This window comes from Pleurodeles waltl, chromosome 7 (genome assembly GCF_031143425.1).
Source record: "Pleurodeles waltl isolate 20211129_DDA chromosome 7, aPleWal1.hap1.20221129, whole genome shotgun sequence".
Lineage (NCBI taxonomy): Eukaryota > Metazoa > Chordata > Amphibia > Caudata > Salamandridae > Pleurodeles > Pleurodeles waltl.
The window spans coordinates 136575163-136587679 of NC_090446.1; the positions used below are offsets into that span (position 1 = coordinate 136575163).

The following is a 12517-nucleotide window of genomic DNA, read 5'->3' on the forward strand; positions in this document are numbered from 1 at the left end:
GTTCTACTAATTGGATTTGTGTCTTTTTGTCTCATTTTATTTATTAGATTTTACTAAATCTGTGCGGGATATCTCTTGAGTTGTGTTTTCATTTTATTACTGTTTGTGTGCTGCAGATATACTTTACACATTTCCTCTAACATAAGCCTGACTGCTTTTGTGCCAAGCTACCAGGGGGTTAAGCACAGGTTAATTGGGTAATTGTTTGGTTCACCCTGATAAGGACTGTGGTTTTTCGTTTGTACTTCATGTAATTTGCTAGACTGTGTTTTCTACTCTAGAAACTCTTTTTTGAGCTCTAACTCTCAATCACAACATCTGCTGCCAATATCAAGGCTACAATTTCTGTAATGACAAGCTGGCACTAACTGAATCCCTTTACAACTATGCATGTGAGGACTCCTAGGCCTCCTTGTTTTTATTTGGTTTATTTTGGCCGCAGACTTGAAGGACTGTGCAGCGACATAGGTTATAACAGAAAAGTGCAATAGGAAATAAATCAATGGCTGTGGGGTCCATGTATTTACTTAACATGTAATTGCTATGTTAACTTAAAATGGTCACAAATTTAAAATAAAGGCAAAATGTCAAATTCGGGATTAATTAATATTAACCCTTCAGTATATATAACTTGTAGGAGTTTACCAGTTGAGGGGAGGTAACTGGGGCACAACAAAAACCCTAACAAACATTCTTGAGACGTTAATTTCAGTGGCAAAGGTGAAATTGTGTTAGTGACTAAAAAATTAGGTTATGAACGACTACTGTAGGATAAGGTAAAACTGTCACTTTTTCTAGGTCTTAGTACACCCTTTGATCAGAGAGCTGGTAAGCATGGGCCAAGCCAGCTCCCTTGACAACAGATTTTCAGATGCTACTTGTCCGAGCAGGCTCCCACGGTTACTTCATGCTGTCTGCATCGCAGCGCTATTTACAGGCAGAGAAGCGTCACAACAAGGTTGCAATGAATGGCGAACGTGACGTGCAGGGGGGGGGGAGGTGCAGGTAGGCTGTGACTTCAGCAGTGAGCTTGGTCCACAAAAGGCTTCTGTGAAGCACGTCAGACCTCCCCCCCCCCTTTACTAAAAAAAAAGGACCTCTCTCTGTCGGGCTCACTTAAACCAAAGCATCTCTTTCCTCCATTCCACATGTTAATAGACAATCAACAAAGCATCCACACTCTCTTCTTCCAGGTTCAAACATAGCGCTGGCATTTGGAAATAAATGGGCTTCATGGCAATTCAACACGTGGGTTACACTGCATTAAATGTAATCTCTAGAAAATACATATTAAGAAAAGTCCCCCTCCCCCTTTCACTAAAGTTAGTGGAATGATTACTTCTCAGAGTGACACTACTTAACTTACAGCTCTGATGACAAAATATAACGTAACTTATTGCTGTTATCAGCAGTAACTGAAGGAATCGTGTGACTGCACATCTGCTTGTGCATAAAGATGTCAGGCACTCCATGAGTGTGCCGCGTTTAAACTCTTAAGCAGTCACTACCAATAAATGAAAATAAAGTGAGGACAGTGCCCATGACTAACTCCTTGCAGTGGGGAAGTACCAACCTAATTTTTGTGAACTGTCCCACTGTGTTTCCGGGTTTTTCATTTCCTTTTACTAATCAATACTCACTGGCACTTTAATATATATGCTCAGTTCAAATGAACCCCTTCCACAGCGGATTTAGCTGCGAAATAAAAGCTTGGGACTGGAGCGTGGTATCCCCTTGATAATGAGTCATCAGCTGTTACGGCGCCGCCCCATCTCAGGTGTTTAAACACAATCTGCCCGGGGTCAGCAGTTCACTAGGTCAGTCACTCTCTCCCCTTAACTAGAAGGGCATCGAGGTCCTAACCTTATCCTATTATGGGACTGTCTCTCCATTTCTCCTTGAAGGTGAAGTGATGGCTTTCTGTCAAACCTGATAGTGGGACAGCCCTGACCTGCCCTTTGTAGGTCAAGTTTACAAGGTGCATGTCGTCTATTGCAATGCATTTTGTGGCTTACCAAGAACATGGGCTTCCATTGCTTATCACTGGTTGGCTTTCCTTGTTACTTTTATTTGTCTGCCTACTATTTGTGTCCTAGTTTGTCAATCTTGTGTTTTCTCCGCCCACAGATCATTGGCTCTTTCCAGTTTGTTTGATTGGATGACATCCTTACTTTCGTTGCTTTTTTCTTTTATGTGAAGGACTCCATTAGAGTTTGTGTGTTTTTGAGCCATCTCTCTCATATAGGTCTCTCTCTAGGCACTCTGCACTGTCTTCTGTGGCCAGACTGCTTCTCCTTATCCCCTCCCTCTTGCGATTGGCAGTGCACTTCACCTAGCCACACCCTGGGTATTGCTGGCTCTAAACCTTGCATTGCATTCGCTACTGCCATCCCCCCCATTGCCTCGCCTCCAGCCCTCCACCTGTTGCTTCGCTATTCCCTCCCTCACGTGTTGCTTCACCATTCCCCCACCCACCCCATGTTGCTTCTGCTCCGTCCATCCGCTTATAATAAACCTTTTCTTGCATGTTTTATTTTCTTTTTAGTTGCTGATCCAACTCAGATTGGTAAAGGAAAGAAAAATGTGCCTTCATCATTTTATAGGCACAGGCATGTGTGGTGCCCACACCTACATAATGATGTAGGCAGTTGCATCAAAGGCAATTTTGTAACCTTGGCCATGCTACACAGAAGCACAGATGGGGGGGTATTTAAGAAATGTGGCGCTGCACAGAGTGCAGCGCCCCTTTTCTTGCACCCTATAGCGCCTGCCACCATGTGTGCGCCACATTTAAAATACAGCACACCAGGTCACAGGTTAGGGCAATAGTCCCTTTTTTTTTGTTTACGCTATTGATGTACTCTGCAAGAGTAGCGCTACTCCTGCAGAGTACATAGAGGGCCACTGAATACAATTGCATGCCCCCATTTAAAACTTGCTCTGATCCTGAGTTAAAAGTCCGAAAAAATTGACGCAAGGAAATCTGTTACAATTCTTTGTGCTATTTTTTCGGGCTCCCTAACGGAGGAATGCCCCCTTTGCATACATTATGCCTGACGCTGGCATAATGTAGCGCAAGGAGTTACAAAGTGGTGCAATGTATGCATTGCGGCGCTTTGTAAATATGGCGCAGCATTTTTGCCCTTCTAACACCACATTAGCGCAAAAAAAAAAAATGACACTAAGGTGGAGTTAGAATGGAGCTAGGGGCTCTTAAATATGCCCTATTATGTGCTACATGACTAAAACCTCTGGCAAAGATAATCCAATATGGCACAGAGACAAGGGCTATTGGCTTTGTCAATGCTTGTTTTTTCTTTAAAATATCCCTTGGGATCATGTCAAGATTTATTGGCTAACCCTCCACGGCATACACTCGCTTGCCTGTCAGTCTACTCCAACTCCCCACTTGACCGCCATCCTTGAACTGTTGTGGAACACCCTAAACCCCTAAATTTGTCACCCTTGCCATCTGCCTTCCCGTGGCAGAACCTGCACTTAGGCACTGTCGCACCAGTATCCACAGACAGTGTCAGGGCACTACCGATCGCTACGTTACAATACTGGGAAGACCCCGTGTTTGGGAATTGGTTGTAAGCACCGTCTGGAGTTCTTTCACTGTGACCTGAGTGTAGTGCCTAGAGGCCTATTCGACATAACTGGTAAGCAACCAGAAAAGCGGAAGCACCTACAAACTAAGAATGACTGGTTTTCAATGACAAACAGCGCCTATAGGTAGCTCACGCTCTACGACTGGTTGTCAGCGCTTAGAAGCTTGGTCAGTACGATTGGTTAGCACTGTAGAAAAGCATATCATGCGCGATTGATAGGTAGCGCCTAGAAATTCGTTCACTACGACTATTCAGAAGAGACTAATAGTTTCTTCAGTGTGGCTGCTAAGCACATTCATAATGGTTGTCAGCAGTACCTAAAGTCACATTCGCTGTGGCTGGTCAACAGAACAGAGGTCGCTCTTTCAGTACAACGAATCAGCCGCGCCCAGAAATGGATTAGAAACGTCCGCTCAGAAGTGCCTAGAAGCACACACTGAATGGATGTTCAGTATTGCGCCAACGTTCATTCTGAGTGCTGGTGAATTAATTCACCATGTCTGTCCATCATGGCATAAATGTTCTTTGAGCAAAGATGGCCAGTCTGGCCTGAACGTCCACTCGGCATGACTGGTCAACAGCGCCTGGAAGCCTGCTGCTCGCAAACGCGCCTGGAAGCTCAGTCTGCACGGTCCCGAAGCTTCCACAGCTCCAGCCAGCACCGGCTGTGCACCAGGGCCCGCGCCCGGGGGTTGGGCTGTGTTTTACAAGGGAGATCTCTGGCCCCACCTGGCATCCGGCTGTGAATACAGCGAGGGGGCACAGCTAAATTGTGCTGGGCTGAACAGTTTCCATGAAAAAAACATGCCAACACCTACGACACGTGACAAAAATAGAATCTGCTGCTCGCCAGTCGCCGTTATTGATGTGAGCAGCACCGGGCACAGCAGAGACAGCTCGGCCACCTGCCCCTGTAATGCCCGGCTAGATGGGCAGGGGTCGAAAACGGGCACCAGAAGGCTTGCTGTGAGAGCACATGGGCGGGGGACCTGGCAAGTGTGGGGTGGCGCAAGGGGTAAAGGGATTTGAAGGATCCTGTGGCTGTCGGGGGCGGGTGGGAGTGAGAACGAAGGGCTGCCAGGAAGGGGGCACGAGCCGGGGGCCGTGAGTGACCCAGAGTGCGTCGGCTGACTGGTCAGACCCACAGACATCATCGTGCTTGGGCAAGCGTTTGATTTGGGTGACACGGGCTCTCAGTAGGAGAGTAGACAGAGGGTTATGGGGCAGCGTGTGCCACTGCACACGGTCCCTGGGTGAACTGACATGAGGGTGCGGGGTACAGTGGGCACGGCGCTCCCAGGGAGGTGGCGAGCACAGGAGTATGTGCATGGGCACAATGGCTCTAGGTATTCCGCGCCAGGACAGCTGTGCTGACGCGTGTGTTGTGTGAGGGTTGATAGAGGGTGGGAGCTTCATCTGGGTCCGTGGAGGGAAAGCGGCCTGAGGAGGAGGAGAGGAAGATGAGGGCAGGAAAGAGTGAGGCGTACGGTGGGCGGCACCGGGGCATGGAGTACCTGTCGGGACCGAGGCTGGGAGCGTTGGGGGCGATGCCGTGAACAATGGCCACGGGGTGCAGGGGGGAGCTGAGTTTGCACGGGGGGACAAAGGTGCGAGGGATTGGCAGGGGCCTAGGTCGGAGGTGGACAGTGCTGTGGGGGGCGGGCGGATGTGCAGAGAGGGTAGACCTGGGCGAGCAGGGTGGAACACAGGTGAAATGAGGTGTGGGGCCGAGGTAGACCAGGGAGTGGGACAAAGATGAGCAGAGACACGAGACCACGATTGGTTGTAGTGTGGGTGTCGGACGTTGACGAGAAGTGTGGGACAGAGACTGGCAGAGGCGTGGGACAGATAGCAACAGAGGTGTGAGCGAGAGAGTGGCACTCGACTGGGTTAGATATGGTCAGAGGCGTGGGACAGAGACAGATATAGGTGTGGGATGGTGGGGTGGGGGATAGGTAGGCAGTGGTCTGGGGATCAGAAATGGACACAGACGTGGGGCAGTGGAAGTGGCGTGGGGTCATAGGAAGGACAGGGCCGCGAGACAAAGACGGAGGTGTGGGAGAGACTGGCAGCGTAGTGGGGTTAGAGATGGACGGGCGTGGGACAGAGACAGACGGGGTGTAGGACAGAGACAAAGAAGTGTGGGGCAGAGATTGGCAGACTCGGGGTCGGGGAAGGACAGAGCCGAGGGACAGAGACAGGCAGAGGTGCGAGGCAGTAGTGTGGGACAGAGTAGTGGCGTGGGGTCAGAGAAGGGCAGGCGTGGGGCAGACACAGAGGTGTGGGAGAGTTTGGCAGTGGACTGGGGTTAGAGATGACAGGGTGTGGGGCCGTGGCATGGGGCAGATTCCGAGCACAGAGGCGGACGGAGTTGAGGGTCAGACATATACAAGGGTGCATGGGAGGGGGACGGAAATGGGCACCGGCCCAGGGAAACAGGGCCGATGAACAGGATGCAGCCATGTAGGGCGAGAGCTCAGCTTAGCTTGAGCTTAGGCGGCCAGCAGAGTAGGGCAGAGATTCAAAGTGGGTCAGGGATGGGGTGCAGAAGTGGAGACAGGGTTGAGAAGACATGGCCAGGGTGGGGCAGAGATGGACATAGGGACCTAGCTGGGGTAGAGGTGCAGAAGGGTGTCGGGCAGAGACAGGCACTCGTGTTAGGCGGAGCACAGGGAGAGGTGGAGTGTTGAGACAGCCAGTACTGGGGCAAGGGTGGTGATGGGCAGAGACGGCCATCCGTGGTTGGGCAGTGGCAGCAGCCAGGGGCCCGGCGCTTTGCCCCCAACCACACCGCGGCCGCAGACACTGGACGGATGGACACGGACACAGACACGGACACACGCACCACGGACACTGACGGGCGGGCACTAACCGTTCCCCCTTTGACGGGCACATAGACGGCCTGGGCTGCCTGCGGCTTCTGCTGCTCCCCGCCGCTCCTCCCCAGCCGGAAGCCCTTGGACCGGACCCAGAACTGGAACTTGCCTCTGTCGGCGGAGCCCGGGCCCGGCTCGGGCCGCCGCAGCACCTCGGCGATCCGCTCGTACTTGCTCCGCGTCACCGTCTTGGTCTTGGCCGAGTCCCCGTAGGTCCGGAGGCACCAGTCCCGGAAGCGCCGTCCGAGCTCCGTGTCCCCGGGAGCCCGGGACTCCCAGCCCCGCAGCAGGGTGGGTCTGGACATCCCCGGCGGCGGGGGGTGCGGGGAGTGTCCGGGGACCCGGGACAAAGGGGGGCGGGCGCGGAGCCTGGCACCTGGGCACCGAGAGCCCGGGACACGCGGCGCCTGGCAGCCCCGAGGAGACGCCGAGCCCTTCCGAGGAGGCTGCTGTGCCGCCCGTCCCGCCCGGGCGCTGCTCGCCTGCTCGCTGTCACTTGTCCTGCCGCTCCTGTCCCGCTCCCGTGCCTCTGCCTCTCCCCCGGCCGGCCCCCTCTCCTCCTCCTGCGCTCCCCGCCCGCTGCCAGGCTCCTTCTCTGCGTCTCCTCCGCGGGATCCACCTGTTACCAGTGCAAATCCGCCCCTCCCTCCCCCGGTACACCCCGCTCGGCCCGAGGGCGAAGGGGGCGGGCTGCACCTCATCCCACCCGGGACAGGGGAGGCTGCACTTCACCCCACCCGGGGAAGAAGGAGGTTACACTTCACCCCTCCCGGGACAGGGGAGGCTGCACTTCACCCCACCAGGGACAGGAGGCGGTTACACTTCACCCCACCCGGGACAGGGGAGGCTGCACTTCACCCCACCAGGGACAGGAGGCGGTTACACTTCACCCCACCCGGGACAGGGGAGGCTGCACTTCACCCCACCAGGGACAGGAGGCGGTTACACTTCACCCCACCCGGGACAGGAGGGGGCTGCACTTCACCCCACCCGGGACAGGAGGCGGTTACACTTCACCCCACCCGGGACAGGAGGGGGCTGCACTTCACCCCACCCGGGACAGGGGAGGCTGCACTTCACCCCACCCGGGACAGGGGAGGCTGCACTTCAACCCACCCGGGATAGGAGGGGGCTGCACTTCAACCCACCCGGGACAGGAGGGGGCTGCACTTCACCCCACCCGGGACAGGGGAGGCTGCACTTCACCCCACCCGGGACAGGGGAGGCTGCACTTCAACCCACCCGGGACAGGAGGGGGCTGCACTTCAACCCACCCGGGACAGGAGGGGGCTGCACTTCATCCCACCCGAGACAGGAGGCGGTAACACTTCATCCCACCTGGGATAGGGGAGGCTGCACTTCATTCCATCCGGGACAGGAGGAGGTAGCACCCATCCTTTGTGACAGGAGGAGGCTGCACTTCATCCCAATCGAGGCAGGAGGAGGCTGCACTTCATTATACCCGGGGCAGTCGGAGGCTGCATTTCGTCCCACTCGGGGCAGGAGTAGGCTGCACTTCTTCCAGCGGCGAGGCCAGGACAAGACAGGAGGAGGTAGCACCCACCCTTTGTGACGAGATGAGGCTGCACTTCATCCCACCCGGGACAGTGGGAGGCTGCACTTCATCCCACACGGGGCAGGAGGAGGCTGCACTTCATCCCACCCGGAACAGGAGGAGGCTGCACTTCATCCCACCCGGGACAGGAGGAGGCTACTACTTAACTGGCGGGCAGGAGGCGTTACTTGACCTCACCCTGTTTCAGCCAAAGGAGGCCACACTTCACCTCAACCAGGGTCAGGAGAAGGCTACACTACATCCCGCCGCGAGACCGGAACAGGAGGCTTCACCCCACCTTCGGCGACAGGTGGAGGCTTCACTTCCCCTCACCCAGGCTATACTCCATCCCGCCGCGAGTCCGGAGCACCCAGCCTTTGTGACAGGAGGGAGCTGCACTTATCTCACCCGGGATTAGAAGAGGCTCCACTTCATTCAACCCGGGGCAGAAGGCTACACTCCAGCTCACTGAGTCAGGGGAAGGCTACACCCACCCCACAGCGGGCCCGGGACAGGAGGAGGTTGCACTTGATCTCACCCGGGTTAGAACTGAAGGATGCTGCACTTCACCTTACCCGGGATAGGAGGAGGCTACACCTCATCCCACCGCCAGCCTGGGACAGGGGGAGACTAACCGCCACCCTACGTGATAGGAGGAGGCTTCACTCCACCCCGACCGGCTTAGAAGGAGGCTGCGCTTCATCCCACCTCGGGGCAGGAGGGTGCTACGCCTCACTCCACCACGAACGCAGGGGTCTACATCCCATCCACCCTGACAGACGGAGGCGGCACTTCTCACCAGGGACAGAACTGAAAGAGGCTCCACCGCACTTTACCCGGGATTGGAGTAAGCAACGCTTATACCACATATCCCCTTAAGTGCGCGAGAGGAAGCGGAGGCTGCTCTTCTCACCCAGGACACAACGAGTCGCAGCACATCTCATCCCACCGGGAGTTCGGGGCGACAAGAGCCTCCTCCTGTCATCCAACCAAGACAGGAGGAGGCTACATCCCGTCCTGGACAGGAGGAAGCTACGCCCAACATTACGTTTGGAGCAAAAGTAGGGCACACTTTATCCCACACAGGAGTGTTGCGAGCAATACTTTATTTCACCCCCAACATCAGGGGCTACACTTTCTTGCAACTTGGACCGTAAAGATCAATACCTTATCCCCCCCCCCCACCCCGGGACATTGGGGGCCCACGCCCAACCCCAGCCAGACAGTACAAAAAGTGATGGATTAAATGCTTGTACTGTCAGCCACTGCTAATTACTCTTGGCCTCATCCAAAATCTCCCCTTTTTAGCTCGCTCGATGCATTACAAACACCATCCACGTGTGAACCACTCTTGGGATCGTCCGAACCAAACTGCCAAGTCTGGCCCCTCTGAAAGGATATGAGAAGCGAATCAAGAGTGGTTTCAACCTAAGAGGTTAGGTTTCGCACAGTGAGACTGGTTCCACCCAAAGAAGGGAGGGTGTCTAATCTGATGCAGTCCTGGATAGGAAGAGGGTATGCATCGTCCTACTCGGGACAAGAGGGGACACATCTGCTGCGTCTTCCCACCACGAGTACGTTCCATCCCACCAACAGTGGGGTAACAAAGGCCCCTACAGCCCTCGCAGAGGGGTTGAGGAGGTTGTGGGAGGGGGGCAACAAGCTCCCCGTGAGACCCCTCCGCACAGTACCCTGGCCTGAGAGCTCTGGAGTGAATCCCGGGGGGACGACATGTACTTTGCGGGGGGGGGGGCTGCCTCAAGTTTCGTTACGCCGCTGCCCACCAAGGGCAGGAGGAGGCTACCACTTATTCACCTGGATAGGTGGAGGATGCCTCACAATCCACTCATGATAGAATGGGCTAGACCTTAACCTACCACAGGCAAGGGGTACATCTCAAACACCCCAGGCAGAACAGGATACACCTCACTACCAGATCAGATAGGGATGCTGCTCATTTCACTTGCAGCACAGTTGGGCTGTGGCCAATACCTTGTCCCACGGGATTCCAGGACAGGACGTGGCTTTGTCCCAGCTAGCCAGGCCTGAGGGGAATACAAGTTCTCATATCCACGGCATGAAAGGGCTACACTTCAAATCTCCTTAAGCCGCAGGAGCTTCAATCTCCTTACACACTACTCCATATCACCTTTGAAACAAAACATGGGTACTGCAATACCTCATCCCACACAGCACCAAGGATGTTGCAAAGACAGCCCAGACTCCCCAGTCACAGGCCAAGGTCTCAATTTTGCCTCAATACCAACAAAACAGAAATCCTGACTTTTAGAATTAAAAAAAGAATACAACTATTTCAACTAGCGAACGAAACCAAAACCACCTCGATCACCAGGTAAAAATGCTTGATATCTGAAAGCTCTTTGATTCAGACCACTTCTTCATCCAACAAACCTTAACAGGTTAAAAAAAATGCTTACTACCTCTTCTCTTCTACAACTAATAAAATCTTCGCCACCATCAGCATCCTCCATCAGATCCTACTTATTGAGGCAATTAGTGAGGTCTAGATTTCTCTATTGCTCTATCACAGGGGTTACCAAGCTTTTTGGTACTAAGAGCTACTTGGGGTCAATGAATATCATCCAGAGCTACTAATATTAGTCATCTGAGAGGTCTGTGCTCAGTTTGAACTAAGAAGTGAGTACCAAAAAGGTATGGTCTCAACTTCTTCAGGGACCAGACCACAGCAAAGGCCTCCCTCTCAATGGCACTCCAACGCTGCTCCCTGGGGAGTAACCTCCTGCTAATAAAAGGAACAGGCTGGTGAAGGCCATCATCATTTGTTTGGGACAGGACTGCTCCTATCCCATGCTCAGAGGCATCTGTCCGCACAATGAACTGCTTAGAGTAATCTGGATCTTTCAAAACTGGTGCAGTACACATAGCTTGCTTCAGGGTGCCAAAGGCCTTTTGACAGTCCACAGTCCAGTTCACTTTCTTGGGCATTTTCTTGGAGGTCAGTTCTGTGAGGGGTGTCACTACTGATCCACATCCCTTCACAAACCTCCTATAGTACCCAGTCAAACCAAGAAATGCCCTGACGAGTGAGTTTTTGAAGCTACCCAGTCCAGAATAGTCTGGATCTTGGGGTGGAGTGGCTGAACTTGGCCTCCAACAACAAGGTGACCCGAGTAAACCACAATACCCCGCCCTATCTGACATTTAGATGCCTTGATAGAGAGGCCTGCTGCTTGCAGGGCCTGCAAATCCTTCTTCAGGTGGACCAGGTGATCCTGCCAGTTGGAGCTAAAGACAGCAATAGCATCAAGATACGCTGCACTGAAGGACTCCAAGCCAGCAAGGACTTGATTCACCAACGTTTGGAAGGTGGCAGGGGCATTCTTTAAGCCAAAGGGCATCACAGTAAACAGGTAGTGCCCATCAGGTGTACACAATGCTGTTTTCTCTTTTGCTCCAGGTGCCATTTTTATTTGCCAGTACCTTGCTGTTAAGTCAAAGGTACTTAAGTATTTGGCAGCACCTAATTTATCTATGAGCTCATATGCCCTTGGGATGGGGTGAGCATCTGTCTTGGTGACAGAGTTGAGCCCTTTGTAGTCCACACAAAACCTCATTTCTCTCTTGCCATTGTTTGTGTGAGGGTTGGGGACCAAGACCACTGGGCTAGCCCAGGGACTGTCAGAATGCTCAATGACTCCCAACTCCAGCATCTTGTGGACTTCCACTTTGATGCTTTCTTTAACTTGGTCAGACTCTCTGAATATTTTATTCTTGTTGGAAGGTGGGTCATTTCTTGTGTGGCCTGCACAAGTAACGAGTCCTCACACGACCGCCACTGGGAACCAAACACCCCATTGTAGCGCTTGACTCTCATAGGGTAGCGTTGCAGAGCAGTCCAAGGCTTACTCAAGGGAGGTGGTGTGGGCTAGTAATCCCCATTCACAAGCACGCAAGCATGACTCTTAATAAATGACTGTCCAGTCTGTGCTTTTTCTTTTGATAAAGTAAAAGTACATTTATTATTCACACACACTACTCAATACTATGCAACAATCTACAAATATATACAAAGTGATAGAATCACTCTGGACAATCAGTATGTAATCTCTCAAATCTCCTTAAGGGAGAATATAATCCAACAATCCACATGGCAAAACAATCCCAGTGACCCCCTTGCATTTGAAAATTTTGACAGCATTCATTTTGACAGTATTCAACACTACAGTGCAATAATGACACCTATAGTTGGGATTAAATACTTTCATCTTGCCAAGAAATGACTGTCAGTATCATTATTCAAATTAGCATACTCAGGAAACATAAGAGACTAAATTCTAGCATTATAACCATCAAGATTACATTTGGATTACTTTTAGATTACTTTGGGATTACTTCTACTTAACCAGAAAATAACAGTGAGATTCATGGGGCCATACCAACCTACACCTATGGTAGGCACCCTTGCACAACCAGAAACAAAAGTTCACTGAAGC

The 12517-nt window shown here is 52.6% G+C and overlaps 1 protein-coding gene across 3 annotated transcripts in view; it reads right to left on the reverse strand.

The window, feature by feature from the left end:
• Nucleotides 1–7079, reverse strand: part of NOL4L (nucleolar protein 4 like) — a 407582-nt gene extending 400503 nt beyond the window's left edge. The window contains exon 1 of one of the 3 annotated variants that reach the window (XM_069243393.1): nt 6484–7079. In XM_069243393.1, the coding sequence (XP_069099494.1) occupies nt 6484–6792 (309 nt within the window). In that variant the 5' untranslated portion in view covers nt 6793–7079. The remainder of the gene's footprint in view (nt 1–6483) is intronic. The other 2 variants (XM_069243394.1, XM_069243392.1) reach the window with 2 other exon arrangements.
• Nucleotides 7080–12517: the final 5438 nt, after the last annotated feature.